Below are 20,094 nucleotides of genomic sequence, written 5' to 3' on the forward strand. Positions count from 1 at the left end.
AAAGGCTACTGTCGGCTGCAATGAAGGAGTCAGAACCACAAAGAAGCACTATCCAGATTATAGCGCACTTAGGCCATGAAATACGACTTGCATCAAAAAGCGGGCGTGATATTGGTGGAGCCATACCGGCCTGAGGGCGGAGCCAGATTCGTTTTCGGGCCTGATTTGAATGCCACTGGTGAGCCACAGGCGCCAAGCGAGTGTCCCGCTGCAGCTCGCCGATTGGGAAGTGCAGGAAATTGGCCGGGTCCTATGCTGAGCCGGCTGGCAGGTCGGCTCTGGGAGGGGATGGCCAGTCCTAGACGGAACTGTGAATATTGTTTTTTTTTGTGAGCTCAGGAGGAGCACAAAAATAAAAACTGAAAATTTCCTGGGCCGTTTTCTAAGAATGCTGCAGTGGTCCCTTTAAAGGTCACCGGTTAGGCCAATGAATGTCTGGTACAACTAGGCAGAGCGTGCGCATCAACTGTACCTGAAATTCATGGTCCTATCCCAGTTTCAGGTCCTAGGACTCCAATTTACGTATTTACAGAGCTTAACACCTACTTCAGGTGGGCGCCCTTGACAACTAGAGGGTCTGCATTAAGACAAAGGGTCATAGCCCTGAAACGGTCAAGATTGTCCAAACCGCTCCGATTTTTGTGGTAAAAAAGATGCTTGTTTTGCCTATGTGGAGAGTTCCAGGGATTTGAAGTTTGGCATTTGACCGTTTTATACTATCTGTCTCTCACTTTCCAGCTATGGAGATGGGCTATCCTGGAATGCACTTGTGCTATGGATGTTGGGTCACCTTGCCTCCATAACATTCTATTTCTTTCTCTCACTGGAAAGTAGGCTTTGGATTACAGGATGGGGCTCAGCTGGAAAGCCGCCCGTGGTGAAATAACCGACTTGTAAGGGAAAGGTTAATTAAATTGTCTTGAAATCCCTTGTTATTAACTTTTACCTGTTAAGGGAGTTTAAAGGTTCAGTTTAGTCAGTGCAAATTAAAGGCTGTACCAAGCAGAGACAGGTTATAACTGTTATCCAATTACAGTACTGGACATTGAATTTATAAGCCTGGTTATAACCCAGTCTCTCTTTCATCGCATCAGCATTAGGAGATTATAAGGCTTATTCTCCAGCTGTTGGTGCTTTCTATGCTAATGCTAATTTAGTTCCAATTGGAAAATTGAAGACATGGTATAAAAATGTGTCTCTGTTACTAAGGCTAAATTGCATTTTCCAATATGGTTTTTCTCAGTGTTAGTAAAATAAAATCGCTTGAGATAATTAGAGCGCAGATATAACCAATTGAATCAACTTCTATTTCTCATCTACATGCTGCCCCTCGGCAACATCATCCGAAAACACAGTGTCAGTTTCCACCTGTACGCTCTACCTCACCACCACCTCTCTTGGCCCCTCCACTGTCTTGAATTTGTCTGACTGCTTGTCCGACATCCAGTGCTGGATGAGCAGAAATTTCCTCCAACTAAATATTGGGAAGACCGAAGCCATTGTCTTCAGCCGCCACCACGAACTCCGTCCCCTAGCCAACAACTCCATCCTTCTCCCTGGCAACTGTCTGAGGTTGAACCAGACTGTTCACAACATTGGGTTCGTATTTGACCCCGAGATGAACTTCCAACCACATATCCGCGGCACCACTAAGACCGTCTACTTCCACTTCCGTAACATCATCCGACTCCATCCCTGGCTCAGCTCATCTGCTGCTGAAACCCTCATCCATGCCGTTGTTATCTCGAGACTTGACTGTTCCAATGCACTCCTGGCCGGCCTCCCATCTTCCACCCTCCATAAACTTAAGCTCATCCAAAACTCTGCTGCCCATGTCCTAACTCACACCAAGTCCCGTTCACCCATGTGCTCGCTGACCTACATTGGCTCCCGGTTAAGCAAAGCCTCGATTTTAAGGTTCGCATCCTTGTTTTCAAATCCCTCCATGGCCTCGCCCCTCCCTGTCTCTGTAATCTCCTCCAGCCCTACAACCCTCTGAGATATCTGTGCTCCTCCAATTCAGGCCTCTTGCACATCCCCAAATCTAATCGCTCCACAATTGGCAGCCACGCCTTCAACTGCCAAGACCCTAAGCTCTGGAATTCCCTCCCTAAACCTCTCTGCCTCGCTACCTCTCTTTCCTCCTTTAAGATGCTCCTTAAAACATACCTCTTTGACCAAGCTTTTGGCCATCTGCTCTAATATCTCCTTATGTGGCTCGGTGTCAAATTTTGTTTACTGACACTCCTGTGAAGCACCCTGGGATGTTTTACTATGTTTAAAGGCATTATAGAAATACACATTGTTGTTGTTGTGATGTAGTAATGAACCAATCAAAGAGGTAAAGGAGAAGAGACTGAATCAGCTTAACACCAGGAAAGGGTCTTCTGACTACAACTCAGTTACTTGCAAGTGCTGCAGAAACAGTCAAATACTTCATGATGCAAGGTTGGCTTTCGGGGATCATGGTTATTCATTGAAAACAGGACCCCCAAATGCTATCTGCAAAACCAGGCATCCATTGTTACAGATTCCACCACTGGGTATATCTTTGGTCTCCAGAGATGATGAACTGATGCATAATATTTGCATCACAAGGTGTGTTTAAGGACATGGAAGTACACATCCATGTGTCTATGATCTGGAATGCACTGCCTGAAAGGGTGGTGGAAGCAAGTCCAGTGATAACTTCCAAAAGGGAATTGGATAATTATTTGAAGGGGAAAAATTTACAGGGCTACGGGAAAAGAGCAGGGAAGTGGGACTAATTGAATAGCTCTTTCAAAGACCCAGCACAGGCACGTCGGTCCGAATGGCCTCCTTCCGTGCTGTCACATTCTGTGGTTCTAACTCCTTCAAAAAAGAACTAGGTAATTATCTTCTTCGGATGGGTTTGAAGGCTTTTTGGATTTAGAGCCCAATGGTTCATGAGGTCCATTTCTGTGATATACTTTCATAATATGTATAGTATCTGAAAAGTCACAAACAAATTTATGTGACTGCATTAATGCCAAATTCATTCACGTGCCTTTTTAAGTCCTGAGATATATCTTATTCATAGTCCCCTCCACCACCCCATTCCCAAAAGCTGTGGTTGGGCAGTAAAGGGGTAATTTCTGACTTCATGATCCTAGCAGGCGACCCTCACCACCAGGAGTGCAAAGTCAGAAAATTACCTCTTGCGTTCTTTCTGGTTTAGCTCATACTGCATCTTAACTCTTCAATACTCGTAGTTTACAGGGACTGGGTTCAGTGTAAAGCCTTTAACAAAGGACTCAGGAAAGATACCTGCAATCAGTGTTTGTTTGAAATAACTCTGGTGGAATGCCTGGACCAGTTGCAACAACCACATTGCATGTTCAAGGACGTGGACAACAGCTGGTTCTGCTTCTCATATTTTGTTAACAACCAGAGAGCTCCAGAATTTCATGTTGTTAAAACCCTCGGTGAGAGTGAGAATGTGAATTTTATTGCATGATGATTTACTTCAAATATACTGAAGCCATTACACCTGACTCCATAGGGATTCAGTGGCCAGGTGGGAATTGTGAAGTATGGGGATGGGGTGTTTATCCAGAGTCTACGATATACAAAGCTCATTTGGGTAAATCATGCTGTTTGTGGAACAAGTTGCTGGAGCCAAGTTTTTTGCTGAATTTTATTTTTAGGGGTATATAGTGAGATGGATGATGAACTGTTGAGGCGGTTGTATGGCAGAGAATTTTTTTAACTGAAGTGTGATTTGAGTATAATTTTTTTGGGAGAATATTTTTTGGGAGAAAATTGAAAGCGTGGAAGAAAGGTTTTATGCAATGGGATTGGTGCATAATGATTTTTTTTTTTAAATATTCGATAGGAGGAAAGCAATCAGGAGGAAGCAAAAAACAACTAACCAATGAGGAAAGACTGAAAATAGCCATTTATGACATTGCACTGGCGATTCCACTGGTCTGCTGTTGGAGTTACGGAGGGACACTGGTAGAGAGAAGGTGAACGCTGAAGTGGTCGAGAGTCGAACCCCCACAGAATTTCAGCATCAGTAGGATCAACTCTCACAAACACGGAGGCTTTGAGGTCCAAGCTCCAAAGTGCAGTCACAGACAACCTCAATTCTATACTGCAAGAGAGGTTGAGACCTTATAGACACCCACTTGTCTACTACTAATACTAGTATTATTTCAACAATGGTACCCATTGAGCAAACAGAGGAGCAAAACTTGTGCAATCAATTTACACTAACCAGATAGTTCTCTAGCCAGTGTCCATTGTGACTTATTGTAAGGAACAGGAATCTATGTATCAAAATAAGCCTTAGTTGGACTGTGGGGTATCAAAAAATTATATTACAATGTGTTCTAGAAATAGAAAATAAAGACAAACACAGGAGATATGGGGCTAAATATTTGTTATAGCCAAGAAATGGGCAGTGTTTAGGCTAAAAATGGCTAAGTAGTGCCAGTTGAAAATCATCTAGGCTGCACGCAAAATTCATCCTCACTCCTCATTAAAATGATTGCAATCATGATTCTCGTCTGAAAGCACAAACTCATTGGTGTTGCACTGAAAAGATTGACCAATGTTGGGTGTAGTCCAAACGCAAGTAATGATTGCCATGGGCTATTTTCACTGCTTAATGGGGAGGTTCATTGATGCTGCAGCACCTCATTCTCAGCATTGTTGGGTGTGCAGCTGCCTCAACAACCATAAGAAGAAGGACAAGGAGAAGAAACACTTATTTACAAATCCTGATGGCAGATCACTGCCCCAGGGAGAGAACCTGGAGGTTTTCTGAGGAAGCTTTGGAGGCATTGGTTTTAGTGGTGGAGAGAAGACGAGCGGTCCTGTACCCCCAAATTGCAAGAGGCCCTTGCCACAAGTCTGCCAGACTATGTGGAGGGATGTGGCACACCATGTCATGGGCAGCACTATGGTCCCCAGGTCCCACACCCAGTGCAGGAGGATGTTTAACAAGCTCACATGGGTGGTCAGGGTGAGTGAAGGCTTCAACAAATGCTACATACCACCATCTGTACCGCAAGCACTACAATCCTAGCACTCACCCACCAATAATCTCTACCCAGCAACACTCACACCCACATCTCACACCTTGCACACAATGATAGCTATTCAACTAGGGCAGGCACAAGTGTTATTAGTTATTCGAATTCATGTGATTTGTGTGACTGTTTATAGATACATTTATTAAGTGTGTTTGGAATATTTTGTGGTCTCTCTCATTTCATCTTTGTGCCCAGGAGGATGCTGTGATATGGTGTGAGACAGGGATTGTATGATGGGGATGTGGTGAGCTACGGGGATCTGGGGTTTCATTCATGCGAATCGGAGTCTGATGAGCTGGTCACAGACAGCCTGCCCAGAAGGCCAATTGTCTTGCTGCCTCCGCCCTCCCTCCTCCGCCTTGTCCTCCTCATCCTCTTCCTCCTCTGCCTTATCCTCTTCCTCCTCTGCCTTGTCCTCTTCCTCCTCCTCTGCCTCGCCATCCTCCTGAGGTAATCCCGCAGCCCCCATGACTGTGAGGAAGTGTTGTGAGCAGAAGCCTTTAACAAATAATGAGTGACTTCAGCTGATTGGGGATGGTAGCTTTTAAATATCGTTGCTGCAGCCTGCTTCCTGCTGGTAGGTGCCAGCGCTCCTTGTGGTTGTTCTGCGCTGCCATTAAGGTAAGTGGGTATAACGAAGTTCGGAGACTGGATGTGCAGTGAGCGTTGCACACTCACTGACATCACAATCTCCCTGATGGCGAGGTTCCTGGTGATCGAGTTTACCGGCAACACCGATATGGCGTGCGGCGCTGGAATTGGCCTCCGCTGTCAACGGCATTTTAGCAACATCTTTCGGCACTAATGCGTGGCGCAAACTATTATGTCCGTGTATAATTGAGACACGGACTGCAGGAGTAGGTTACAACAGGTGTTTACTGAGTGGAGACAAAACTGGAACTACTATGCAAAGTTACTACACAGGCTTATATACAGGGGTGGTCACTACTGGTACTGCAGTATACAGGGGCTGCAGAATATAGTTCCTTCTGCAAAGTACATACACTACAATTCCTCCCCTTTTAGCTAAACAGTACATAACATTCGATTAACAATTAAATAACATATTTACAATTACAGTTGCTAGATACATCAGCTGAAGTTAAGCAATTATAAGTTCAGTCTTTGAGGAGGCTTCCTGATTCTGTCTGGATAATGCCTCTTTGGGGTATCAGGTTCTTCTGGCAAAGTTGATTCGGGATCAACGTCGTTGTTTGGTTCGTCTGCTTCCAATATCACCGATTCTGGGGTAGATGCAATTGGTACTTCGGTTTCATCACCAGGTGTATCGGATCGTGGTGTGGAATTGACGTTTTCCAGTGACTCTAGAATCTGGTCAGCATGGCGTCTTATAATGCTCTCTCCAACGTCCACGGTATACATTAGAGGTCCTTGCTGTGTGCAGATCGTTCCTGGCTGCCATTTCTCTGTGCGGTAGTCCCGGGCCAAAACTGGTTGACCTATCTTAAAACTCCTGGTCGGCCTTTCATTCATATTCTGAAACTGCCTGTTCTCCACATCTCTTCTGATGTTTGGCTTAACCAAATCCAAGCGGCATCGTAGTCTTCGATTAAAGAACATCATGGCTGGAGTTTGGTTGGTAACCGCATGTGTCGCATTTCGGTAGGCAAACAAGAAGTTATCCACCTTGTGTTGTAGAGGTATGTCTTCATTACACATTGCCTTGATAGCCTTCTTGAATGTTTGAACGAACCTCTCAGCCAATCCATTGGTGGCTGGATGATATGGGGCGGATGTGTAATGCTTAACACCATTGTTCTTTAAGAACCTCCGGAACTCTTCAGACACAAACTGTGGTCCATTGTCGGAGCAAATCTGTTCAGGCAGCCCATTTCTGGCGAATATGGTTCGTAAGACTGTGATAGTTTTTTCTGTGGTGGTTGAGGACATTTTTATTACCTCTGGCCACTTTGAATGTGCATCCACCGCAATTAGAAACATCGAGTCCATAAATGGACCAGCAAAATCAATGTGTACCCTTTGCCATGGAGATGAGGGCCACTCCCATGGATGTAGAGGGGCTTGTGGTGGGGCGTTTTGGACCTTCTGGCATCCTGTACAGCTCTTGGTCATCTCTTCGATTTCTCTATCGATTCCCGGCCACCACACAAACACTCTGGCTAAGTTCTTCATTTTTACTCCTCCCAGATGACCCTCATGAAGCTCATTGAGCACTCTATCCTTCAATTTGGGTGGAATTACTACTCTGGATCCATACATCAAGGTTCCTCTGCACACTGACAGCTGTTCTCTTCTCGGCGAGAATGCTGGCAACAGTGGTTCGCCATGTGCTGGCTATCCCTTCACCGTTAAATCATAGACCCTGGAGAGTGTCGGGTCATTTCATGTTTCCTTTTCTATGTTTGCATTCGTCACAGGTAGACATTCGACCATGGTCGAGTGGAATATCTCCACAGGATCCACTGCAGGTGTTTCTTCCACCGTCGGCAACGGTAGGCGCAACAATCCATCAGCATTCCCATGCTGTTTAGTTCCTTTGTACTCGATGTCATATTGGTGTGCCCCTAGGAAAAGGGACCACCTCTGTAGCCGTTGTGCTGTCATTATCGGGACGCCCTTCTGAGGGTTGAAAATGGAGACAAGAGGTTGATGATCAGTTAGTAGAGTAAATTTCTGACCGTGCAGGTAGTGATTGAACTTCTTCACGCCCCACACCAGGCTGAGGGCCTCTCTGTCAATCTGGGCATAGTTACGCTCGGCTGAAGTTAACGAGCGTGACGCAAAAGCTATCGGCCTCTCTGAACCATCAAGGAATTTATGTGACAGTACCGCTCCAATGCCGTAGGGAGACGCATCACACGCCAGTCTTATCGGTAGTGATGGGTTGTAGTAAGCCAATACTTCTCTTGAAGTGATTAGGTCTTTACTCTTCTGAAAGGCCCGCTTACATACATCGCTCCATTTCCATGCTACTCCAGTTTGTAGTAGGGCGTTCAGTGGGTGCAGAATTGTCGACAAACTCGGCAAAAACTTATGGTAGTAATTCACCAATCCGAGGAATGACCTCAGTTGTGACACATTTTCAGGCGCTGGGGCCTGAACAACCGCTTCAATTTTGTCAGGGGACTTATGTAACCCCTCTTTATCAATCACGTGACCACAATACGATATCTGTTTCTTAAAAAACTCGCACTTGGGGCAATTGGCTCGTAGCCCATGTTCTCTTAGTCTAGTGAGCACCTGCTCTAGGTTGGCAAGGTGTTCACTGTCATCTTCACCTGTCACTAGGATGTCATCCAAGTAACACTGAGTCCCCGGAATCTCTTGCAGGACTTGTTCCATCGCTCTTTGCCATATCGCCGGAGCTGATGCTACTCCGAATACCAGTCGATTATACTGGTAAAGACCTTTGTGAGTGTTTATCGTGAGATACTTCCTAGAGGATTCTTCAACCTCCATCTGCAAATATACTTGTGCTAGGTCAATTTTTGTAAAACGCTTCCCTCCAGATAGTGAGGCGAAAATATCTTCTATCCTCGGGAGAGGATACTGCACTGTGTGAAGGACTGGGTTCACCGTCACCTTGAAGTCCCCACAGATGCGGACCTTCCTTGGCTCCTCAGGCTTATTATTTAACGTTTTCTTCATGATAGGAACGATGGGTGTCGCCCACTCGCTCCAGTCTACCTTAGATAACACGCCGGCATTCTCCAGATTCTCCAGCTCTGCCTCGACGGCTGGGCGAATTGCATACGGTACCGGTCTTGCTTTGAAAAACTTGGGAATTGCATTCTCTTCTATTTTTATCGAGGCGGTTACGCCTTTAAGAGTTCCCAGTTCTTGTTGAAATACCTCTTTGGCATTAGCTAAGATTTTTGCCAATCGTCCAGGTGTGACGTCGTCATCCTTTTTACCAGCCACAGTCAGTGCCTGAATGGAGTGCCAGTCTAAACTTATCTTTCTGATCCATTCACGTCCCAATAACAGTGGTCCACCATCTTACAGTATGTACAGATACAATTTCTGTATTTCCTTGCCGTTGTATTCGACAGGCACCCTTATTTTTCCTCTGGGGTATACTTTCTGCCCCATATACGTCTTCAAGACAATGGATGTCTCTTTCAAGGGTATGTGTGAGAATAGCTGCTCGTAGTCTCGTCGATTCATGACAGTCAGAGCCGATCCTGTATCCAATTCCATTTTGACTTGGGACCCTGCTATCGTGAGGATGACCCAAATGGTTCGGTGATCCTCTTTTGCGATTACGTTGTGAAGTTTGAGACAGCTTAGTCTCTTGTTCCCGGATTCACTATCGCTCTTCTGGTCTTCGGAACTACTGTCCGTCATCTTTTGTACTGTCCTGTACTGGCCTAGAAATTCAGTTGGTTGCGCCAGCCGGTAACGCCATAAGAGGGGTATATTTCCAGCGCTAGGCACTTAGCGCCCGGGCGCAGACCGATCTGCGCCAACGCCCAAATTCAGTTGACATTTAGCGCCGGCGCAAAGTGTTTGCGCCCGCTCAGCTGCGCGCGCAGCTTATGACGTCATCTCGTCGTGCAACGCTGTTTGTGCGCCCCAAACCGGAAATTCAGTGGCGCCCGCCCAATGTGGGCGTGGCGCTGCTAAGAACTGTGAAGTGGAACGCAACAGAGGCCCTGTGGGCCTCGGGGAGCGCTAATTAAAGGGCACTTACACTGACCTATAAAGCCCAGCCATTTTGCTGCAATGACTTTACTGCTTTGGATTTCTGGACAGAGACCAAGGGACAGAGCTTACTGATTTGGGACAACATAGGAGAGGTATTTTTGGCTTCTGGCCAGTGCTTTGACATTTGATTCATTTGATTTCACTGTTTTCACCTTTATTATGGGGGCTGTATGGGGGTCCAACCCTCAGTTGCAGCATTATGTGCGAAGGGCTCGCAGACGCTGTGAGAGAGGGCCAGCCATGCCTAGACGCAGAGGGGCCATCAGGCGTTGGCAACATAGGCCTTACCCACTCAGGCAATACCGGCAGCAGGTGTCCTATCTCACCATGACTGCGGCGCATTGTGTTAAGAGGCTGCGCTTCAGAAGGGAGGTGGTTGCAGAGATCTGCCAGCTGCTTCACAGAGATCTGCGTCCACAGCTGATGTGCAGGACGTCTCTCTCGGTGGAAGTGAAGGTCACGGTGGCTCTGAACTTTTATGCAAGCGGCTCCTTCCAAGCCGCTGCTGGGGACATAGCGAACATCTCCCAGTTCGCCGCGCATCGCTGCATCCGGCAGGTCACCGATGCACTTTTCGCGAGGAGACACCAATTCATCTCCTTCCCCATGACCCGACAGAGGCAGGAGCAGCGTGCAGTCGGATGTGCCAGGATCGCGCGCTTCCCCATGGTGCAGGGCGCCATTAACTGCACGCATGTGGCTATGCGGGCACCTATCCACAATGCCGAGGATTACCGCAACCGGAAGGGCTACCATTCCCTAAATGTACAGCTGGTGTGTGACCACAGGCAGCGCATCCTAGCTGTCAATGCCCGCTTCCCAGGAAGCAGCCACGATGCATTTATCCTGCGCCAGACTACTGTGGCTGACATGTTCGAGGCACAGCCTCCACCAAGGGGATGGCTTATCGGGGACAAGGGCTACCCTTTGTGTACATGGCTCATGACCCCGCTCCGCGCGCCCAGGACCCCAGCGGAGGAGGCATACAACGAAAGCCATCAAGCCACAAGGAACATCATAGAGCAAACGATAGGCGTCCTCAAGCAACGGTTCCGCTGCCTGGATCGTTCCGGCGGATCTCTACAGTATTCGCCGGATAGAGTCTCCCAGTTCGTCGTCGTGTGCTGCATGCTGCACAACCTGGCTATCCGCAGGACTCAGGCACTGCCACCTGACATTGCACCACCACCTCAGGAGAATGAGCAGGAGGACCATGAGGAGGAGGAGGAGGAGGAGGAGTACCAGCCCAGGAGGGAGCCACAAGGTCCAAGGGCCGTCCGCCGGGGGCTTATTGATCGACACTTCTAGGCCCCCTGTCAGGGAATGGGCTGTGGCAATGAACGCACCTGAAGGCAGCCGCACCGCAAGCCCTCAGCCGGTTAACGCAACAACCACTTGAAACCTGAGACGTGGACATGCTGAATAAATAAAAAGCTTTATTTCACAAACTCAGGGCCCTTCCCACATGAAACAGAAAAACAGACAAGACCCCCAAAAAACAGTCAAAAACATCTGTCACCCCCAAAACCTGGGGAGGACTAATAAAACTTGCCCATCCAAATGGCCTTCATCATCGGCCTTACAAAAATAAGCCCCCCCCTCCACAACACAAACACCCCCATAAAAACAAAAAATGCCTTGATCCTCGGCCTTACCAAAATAATGCCCCCCCAGAACACAAGCCCCCCAATATAAAAAAAACCGCTATCACCACACTCTAATGGGTGTGCCGAGAGGGCGAGTCCTTAGACAGGCTTCTCTGGCCCCTGCCCGACCTGCTGCTCCGCCTCAACCTGGGCCCTGCGGGTGTGGCAAGGCTGGGGGAAGGCTCATGAGGGCCACAATGCGTGTCGGCAGATGCCCTTGGGGGTCGGCCTAGACGAGGCCCGGCCCGGGAGGGGCCGGCTGCTGACTGCTGCAGCTGTGGCTGGCCAGCATCAGTCTCAGCAGCAGCTCGTCGCACCTTGGCTGGGGGAGTGGCAGTGTCGGCTGCACCAATGGGGGCAAGCTGGCTGATGGCAGGCGCGCGCTGCTCGCCAGAGACACTGGCACTCGGCCGGGCTGGCAGTGCAGCAAGCGCAGCAATCTGGTGGAGGCCAGACCGCTGTGCTGCAGCAGGGCGGCGGGTGCCCTGGCGATGCTTCCGCGCCACAGCGAGTGTGGCAGAAGTGAGTGCCCGAACTGCCCTGGTATGTGCCCGCATCAGCTCTGCCAGTGTCTGGACGGCACCACTCATCTTGCGAGTCGCGTCCTGGGCTGCCGTGAGTTGCTGGACACCCCTGTCGTGCGCTGCCGCGAGTTGTTCAACCCCCCTGGCCTGTGATTCCCCGAAAGCGACCACACTATGAGCCAGGGACTCAATGGCCTGAGGCATCTGTTGCACAACCCCCATGAACTCCTGGTGGTGCCGCTCAGACGCCGCCGACATCTCATCGAGGAGGCGCACCTCCTGGGCGAGGACCGTCTCCGGACTGGAGGGCGGACTCTCCCTCTGGAGAGAAGGCCGCCGAGCTGGCCGACCCTTCCCGCGTGCCTCGAGCCCACTGGGCCCAGGATCTGCCCTCCCCTGCAACACTTCCCCCTGGCTCTCCTGCAGGCCAGACGTCTCCCCTCCATTGCCATCCCCTGGCGTGGATGAGGGTTCCCCCGATGTGCCGCCTTCCTCCTGGTCCTCGTCGTCCTCCTCCTCCAAGGGCCTGGCACTCTGAGCTTCAGGGACCACCTCCTCCTCACCAGCTGAAAGCAGGAAGGCACAAGAGTAGCTTTAGAGTGAGGACAGGGCGTCAGCGAGGGAGGCCTGAGCGGTGGCATTATGCGCATTTGTCGGTCAGTGCGAAAGGATGTAGATCTGAAGCGCAAGGGCAACGACAGAGGTCCAACCGGTCATGTCCTTACCAGTGGGTCCCAGTACAGGGTTCGCATCTCCGATCACAACAGGGCCAGTCACCCAGGCATGCATGAGTCGAGCCACGCTCTCCTCCAGCTCACTGAGTGCCTGGTACTCGGGACGGCCTCCACCGGTGACAGACTGGCTCCTCAAATTCCGCGCCAGCTTGGCCTGCAAGAGAAAGGACGGCCTCTAAGTACATAGAAATCGGGCAAGGGGACTGTGACATACTTGAACATATTAGCATCGAGAGGGAGGAGGTGCTAGCGGTTTTAGGAGGCCAAAAAGTGGATAAATCCCCAAGCCCGGACGAGATGTATCCCAGGCTGCTGTGGGAGGCAAAGGAGGAGATTGCAGGGGCTCTGACACAAATTTTCAGAACCTCTCTGGCCACAGGGGATGTACCAGAGGACTGGAGAACAGCTAACGTAGTACCATTATTCAAGAAGGGTAGCAGGGATAAACCAGGGAATTACAGGCCAGTGAGCCTAACATCTGTGGTAGGGAAATTATTGGAAAAAATTCTGAGGGACAAAATTAGTCTCCACTTGGAGAGGCAAGGATTAATCGGGGATAGTCAGCATGGCTTTGTCAAGGGTAAATCATGTCTGACAAATCTGATTGAATTTTTCGAGGGGGTGACTAGGGGGGTGGATGAGGGAAATGCTGTGGATGTGGTTTACATGGACTTCAGTAAAGCTTTTGACAAAGTCCCGCATAGGAGACTGGTCAAGAAGGTAAGAGCCCATGGGATCCAGGGTGCCTTGGCGCGTTGGATCCTAAACTGGCTGAGTGGCAGGAGGCAGAGGGTGATGGTCGAAGGTTGCTTTTGTGACTGGAAGCCTGTGTCCAGTGGGGTACCTCAGGGATCGGTGCTGGGTCCCTTGTTGTTTGTGATCTACATAAATGACTTGGATGAGAATGTAAAAGGTATGATCAGTAAGTTCGCAGATGACACGAAAATTGGTGGGGTGGTAAATTGCGAGGAGGAAAGCCTCAGGCTACAGGACGATATAAACGGGTTGGTCAGATGGGCGGAAAAGTGGCAAATGGAATTTAACCCTGAAAAGTGCGAGGTGATGCATTTTGGACGGACAAATAAGGCAAGGGAATACACAATGAGTGGTAGGACCCTAGGAAGTACAGAGGGTCAGAGGGACCTTGGTGTACATGTACATAGATCCCTGAAGGCAGCGGAACAGGTAGATAGGGTGGTTAAAAAGGCATATGGGATACTTGCCTTCATTAGCCGAGGCATGGAATATAAGAGCAGGGAGGTTATGATGGAGCTGTACAAAACGCTGGTGAGGCCACAGCTGGAGTACTGTGTGCAGTTCTGGTCGCCTCACTATAGGAAGGATGTGATTTCTTTGGAGAGGGTGCAGAGAAGATTCACCAGGATGTTACCTGGGATGGAGCGCCTCAGCTATGAAGACAGGCTGGACAGGCTGGGGTTGTTTTCCTTGGAACAAAGAAGGCTGAGGGGGGACCTGATTGAGGTGTACAAAATGATGAGGGGCATAGATAGGGTAGATAAAGAGGAACTTTTCCCCTTAGTAGGGGGGTCAATAACAAGGGGGCATAGATTCAGGGTAAGGGGCAGGAGATTTAGAGGGGATTTGAGGAGGAACTTTTTCACCCAGAGGGTGGTTGGAATGTGGAACTCAATGCCTGAAAGGGTGGTAGAGGCAGGAACCCTCACAACATTCAAGAAGCATTTAGATGAGCACTTGAAATGCCATTGCATACAAGGCTATGGACCAAATGCTGGAAAATGGGATTAGACTGGACAGGGATGGATGGGCGGCGCAGACACGATGGGCCGAAGGGCCTCTTCCTGTGCTGTAAAACTCTATGACTCTATGACTACAGTGTGGTGCCCTGTTGCTGTGTGCACTGCCTCCCATGGTCGAATAGCTTGGCCAGTGTGGTGCCCTGTTGCTGTGTGCACTGCCTCCCATGGTCGAATAGCTTGGCCAGTGTGGTGCCCTGTTGCTGTGTGCACTGCCTCCCATGGTCGAATAGCTTGGCCAGTGTGGTGCCCTGTTGCTGTGTGCACTGCCTCCCATGGTCGAATAGCTTGGCCAGTGTGGTGCCCTGTTGCTGTGTGCACTGCCTCCCATGGTCGAATAGCTTGGCCAGTGTGTTAAGTGCAGAAAGTGCTATTGATGATCATGCCAGTGCCATTGCTGCGGGAGGAGGGCTGCCCATTAGTCCTTTGAGGTCCCTTTGCCCATAATGTGAGATGCACATGCAAGGATGAGGAGGACACTGGAAAGGGTACTCACCTTCACCATCCGAGTGAGGTCATAGAGTCATAGAGTCATAGAGTAATACAGCACAGATAGAGGCCCTTCGGCCCATCGTGTCCATGCCGGCCATCAAGCCCTGTCTAATCTAATCCCATATTCCAGCATTTGGCCCGTAGCCTTGTATGCTATGGCATTTCAAATGCTCATCCAAATGCTTCTTAAATGTTGTGAGGGTTTCTGCCTCCACAACCCTTTCAGGCAGTGAGTTCCAGACTCCAACCACCCTCTGGGTGAAAAAGTTCTTTCTCAAATCCCCTCTAAACCTCCCTCCCTTTACCTTGAATCTATGCCCCCTAGTTATTGACCCCTCTACTAAGGGGAAAAGCTCCTCAGCATCCATCCTATCTATGCCCCTCACAATTTTGTACACCTCAATCATGTCCCCCCTCAGCCTCCTCTGCTCCAAGGAAAACAAACCCAATCTGCCCAGTCTCTCTTCATAGCTGAAGCGCTCCAGCCCTGGTAACATCCTGGTGAACCTCCTCTGCACCCTCTCTAACGCGATCACATCTTTCCTGTAGTGTGGCGACCAGAACTGCACACAGTATTCCAGCTGTGGCCTAACCAGTGTTTTATACAGCTCCATCATAACCTCCTTGCTCTTATATTCTATGCCTCGGCTAATGAAGGCAAGTATCCCATATGCCTTTTTTACCACCTTATCCACCTGTTCCGCCGCCTTCAGGGATCTGTGTACCTGCACACCCAGATCCCTCTGACCCTCCGTCTTGCCTAGGGTCTTACCATTCATTGTGTATTCCCTTGCCTTGTTAGACCCCCCAAAGTGCATCACCTCGCACTTTTCCGGGTTAAATTCCATTTGCCACTGTTCCGCCCATCTGACCAACCCATCTATATCGTTCTGCAGACTGAGGCTACCCTCCTCGCTATTTACCACCCTACCAATTTTAGTATCATCCGCGAATTTACTGATCATACCCTTTACATTCATATCCAAGTCATTAATGTAGACCACAAACAGCAAGGGACCCAGCACCGATCCCTGTGGTACCCCACTGGCCACAGGTTTCCAGTCACAAAAACTTCTTGCGGCATTGGTCCGCACTCCTGGGGACATCGCAGGTGGATGACACCCTGCGGGCGATTTTCCTCCAGGCTTTCCTGTACTGGCTCCTGGGAGCCTTCTTGCCACTGTCCGGGCACAAGATCTCTCTTTTGTTTTCGACACCATTAATCAGCACCCTCAGAGCATGCTCTGAGAAGCGCTGCGCTCGTTCACGGGCCCTCTCCATGGCTCCAGGCGCTATTTTGGCCCACCAGCAGTGTTGAGGCCTAGCTGCAGGGCTCCAGTATGCAGGGCGTGGCAGCAGTCAAAGTCGACCCTTCCCCCTTTAAGAGCTGGCCGGCGTCAGGGTGTCTGCTGTCAATCAAAACATGACTGCACCTGCGCTGCGCCCAGCCTCGGCGTTATCAGGCCGCATCGCCGGCTTAGCGCCTGAAGAGGGCATTGCAACGCCAGTTTCAGCGCTCGGCCAAACTCTTGGCCAACTCTACTGAATTTCGGCGATGTGGCCTACACTTTCCGGCGGGCGCTAACTTTAGCGAACGCCCGACTTTAGCGCCCCAAAAGTGTCCAGACTGAATTTCTAGGCAGTAGCCTTTTTGTTGTCGTTAGTCTTCTTTCCAGACCTGCAAACTTGTGCAATGTGTCCCATCTTTCCACATTACCTGCATATTTTGTCCTTGGACCAGCAGTCCTTCTGGTCATGGGTTGTTCTGCTGCAGCGATAACATTTTTCAAATCCCCGTGTCATTCTTGTGGCTTTTGCTGTATTTCCGCAGCTCCCCTTGCTGCTGCTTCATACGATACTGCCACGCTGAAAGCCTTATCTAGCGTCAGCTCTTTCTCTGAGAGTAAGCTCTTCTGGGTTCCTTCACTCAGGAGTCCACAGACAAATTTGTCCTGTAGGGTATCTGCCAGTCCTGCTCCGAACTGGCAGTGCTTTGATAGCTTGCGTAGTTCCATAAGGTAATCAGCATTGCTCTCCTCTTTATGCTGATTTCTCTTGTGGAATTTAAATCTTTCTGCTATCAGCAGCGGTGTAGGATTTAGGTGTTCCTGTAGGATATCAACAGTTTCGTTAAAACTCTTCGCCATCGGTTTGGCTGGAGTGATCAGGTTCCGCAATAGGCCGTACGTTCTTGCGCCCATTAAGTTTAGTAGTACCGCTGCCTTTTTCTCATCGGCTACTTCATTTGCCTTGCAATATACTTCGACTCTTTCCACATACGTGGTCCAGTCTTCTATTGCATTATCGAAGGCAGTGATATTGCCAGTCTTCGGCATCTTGGAAATCTAAGATGGCGCCTCCCGCGCTTTGCCTTCTTCCCCGATTGAACAAAATGGCGCCTCCCGCGCTTTGCCTTCTTCCCCGCTGGATTAAGATGGCGCCTCCCGCGCTTTCTGTCTTCTCCGCTGCTGCTAGCGCTGTTACTGGCATTTTTATGCCTTGATGGCGACGCCCTATGGTCTTCGCGCACTTCCCCCCCCCGCGGTCCCCGTGGCAAACTGCAGCTCCTCACGGCTTTCTGCGCTTCTAATTTCTTTTATTTTCCCGTCGTCAGAGCAAACCCTCTGGGACACTTTCCTCCCTCTTCTTGGGTCTGTACGCTGCCCGACTTCGTAGCACCGGCCGCGCCCTGTGTGCTCCACCCTCTCTCTCTCTCTCCTCTTCCCGACAACGCTGCTCGGCCCCGTTGAAAAGCCACCTGATCGAGCTCTAGCCCGCCGCAGCCCAGGAAGGATCAGTGTACTACCTGCCACCAGCCCGATTAGCTGGAACACCATAGACAGGATAACCAAGCCCCGCTCTCAACAGCCTCTCCTGCAAATCAACTCCGATGAATCAGAGGCGGTTGTCCACGGTCGACGCCCGTTTCTTCTGTTTGTTTTTTTTTCTTTCTTCTTTCTGGCCTCGACCGCCAACAACTTCGCTTCAGGGATGGATCCCCATGAGGTGGTGCAGAACTGTAGGTAAGTTCGGATCTGCTCGTCGCCAGTATTATGTCCATGTGTAATTGAGACACGGACTGCAGGAGTAGGTTACAACAGGTGTTTACTGAGTGGAGACAAAACTGGAACTACTATGCAAAGTTACTACACAGGCTTATATACAGGGGTGGTCACTACTGGTACTGCAGTATACAGGGGCTGCAGAATATAGTTCCTTCTGCAAAGTACATACACTACACAAACCACACAAATTTTCCCCCCATCGTTTTATTGCTCTTGAGTGATAATGTCTGGCTATAAACGTTCAAGATAATACTACTGTTATACACTTTAATCTGTAAATAACATCCATACCTGATGTATCATTTGCATAGTGCATAGTTATTGAATTGCAACATATGCAGGTTGTACATGCTCAAGGATTTAAAAAAATTAAAACAAATAGTTTGAAGAATTATGAAATAAGTGTCTACAGAGTAAGCATTATTCCAAATAAAACTGCATTACAATGGTTACTGCGGTCATTGTGCACAGCATACAGGAAATTAGTGCAAATCTGGCACTAACTAAAGTAAGGAGACAGAACTAGCCAACACGGCTTCGAACAGTGTTTCAGCGATGACAGTGTTACCATTTTAATCTAATATGCTTTTATAGCAAACGCGCGTACATTGATTATGTTGTAATAAAAATGTGTGATTTCATCGTAGGTCTCTGTATAATGAAACATCCTCTTCATGGTCTTGCCCACCTGAGATCCCAGGGAGAAATGATTCAGGGCAGCTCAATTCATCCTCTGTGATCCTAGCAGCGCACTTCAGATTTTAGCATCGATCTGCCACAAAACAATTGGTTGCTTTTGTTATTGAATTGCACCATATGCTGGTTGTACATGCTAAAGGATTTTTAAAAATTAAACAGAAGTATTCTTTATATTATTTGACTGAATGCATGTATGCTGTAGTCTATTTTTAAATAACTAGGATGAACTGCTAAATCATCTTCCACGGCATCCACGGCGATCACCTACTCAAAAGACACAAGAAATCACAAGACAAGTCAATTTTATTTGCTTAAATGTTTTGTGTTTCCAGGAAACAAAATGAAAGTGCAATATTGTGCTTTTATATCCCTCTGAGTAGAGAGGAAGGAGGCAAACTTCAATCTACACTGTGCAAGATTTCACAGTGTAGAAGAAACCACACTAGCCCTGCAGGGGAAAGAATTACCCTGGTCACCATGCGGCAACATTGGAAGCACTTTAAAAAAAATTAAAAGCATTTACAATGGTGCTAAACATAAGGATCAATAAAACTGTTCCCCCCACACCCTCCGTCTTCCCCCGCCCCATACAGTATGCATTAGCTTAGAGGTAATAATTTGTTTCCATTTATTACTGTAATCGTCATATATAAGACTTGTGCATGTACATTGTAAACCAGAGAAGCAGCACTTGCGCAAATAGAATCATAGATATCTACAGCATTGAAGGAAGCCATTTGGTGATAGTGTCTGGGCTGGGTCTTTGCTAAAGCAATCCAAAACAAATCCATTCTCCCTATAGCCCGAATCTTCCTCTGCTTCAAATGTTAATCTACTCTTCCCTTAAAATATGCAATGGTCTCTATCTCAACTATTCCCTATGGTAATGCATTCCTTATTGTGACCCAAAATGCCACTGGCCTTTTTTATGGCTTTATCTACCTGCATTGAGCCTTTTAAGGAATTATGTATTTGAACCCTCCCATTCTTCAGCATCTTTCCATTGAGTACATACCTCACTCTTTGTTCTTCCTCCCAAAATGCAATACCTCAAATTTATCCATGTTAAGTTGCATCTGCCACCTGTCTGCCCATTCTGCTAACCTGTCTATGTCCTTATGAGATCTTTTGCAGTCTTCTTCACCATTTGCAACTCCACTACTTTTGTCTGATTGGCAAATTTCAATGTTGTGCTCCCTCCACCCAAGTTCAAATCATGTAAATATATATATATATCTATATATATAAATCGGTACTTCTGTCATTCTGTCTATCTGTCTGTCATCGCGTGTGCGTTGCGGGTATGCACTCGAAAGTTACAGGGCGTACCTACGCGCGTGTTACCTCCAAAGAAAGCTTACGCTTCCGAGACGGTTTTAAGCGTATTTACGTTTCGGCCGGGCTAAAATT

General features: G+C 48.6%; 1 protein-coding gene across 2 annotated transcripts in view; it reads right to left on the reverse strand.

The window, feature by feature from the left end:
• Nucleotides 1–18,008: 18,008 nt before the first annotated feature.
• Nucleotides 18,009–20,094, reverse strand: part of LOC147117050 (integrin beta-1-like) — a 166,022-nt gene continuing 163,936 nt past the window's right edge. For both annotated transcript variants that reach the window (XM_085987645.1, XM_085987646.1), the window contains exon 15: nucleotides 18,009–18,757. In XM_085987645.1, the coding sequence (XP_085843771.1) occupies nucleotides 18,747–18,757 (11 nt within the window). In that variant the 3' untranslated portion in view covers nucleotides 18,009–18,746. The remainder of the gene's footprint in view (nucleotides 18,758–20,094) is intronic.

Source organism: Somniosus microcephalus, chromosome 5, assembly GCF_052327205.1.
Source record: "Somniosus microcephalus isolate GS21.2 chromosome 5, FLI_Smic_1.0, whole genome shotgun sequence".
In the NCBI taxonomy this organism is placed as follows: domain Eukaryota; kingdom Metazoa; phylum Chordata; class Chondrichthyes; order Squaliformes; family Somniosidae; genus Somniosus; species Somniosus microcephalus.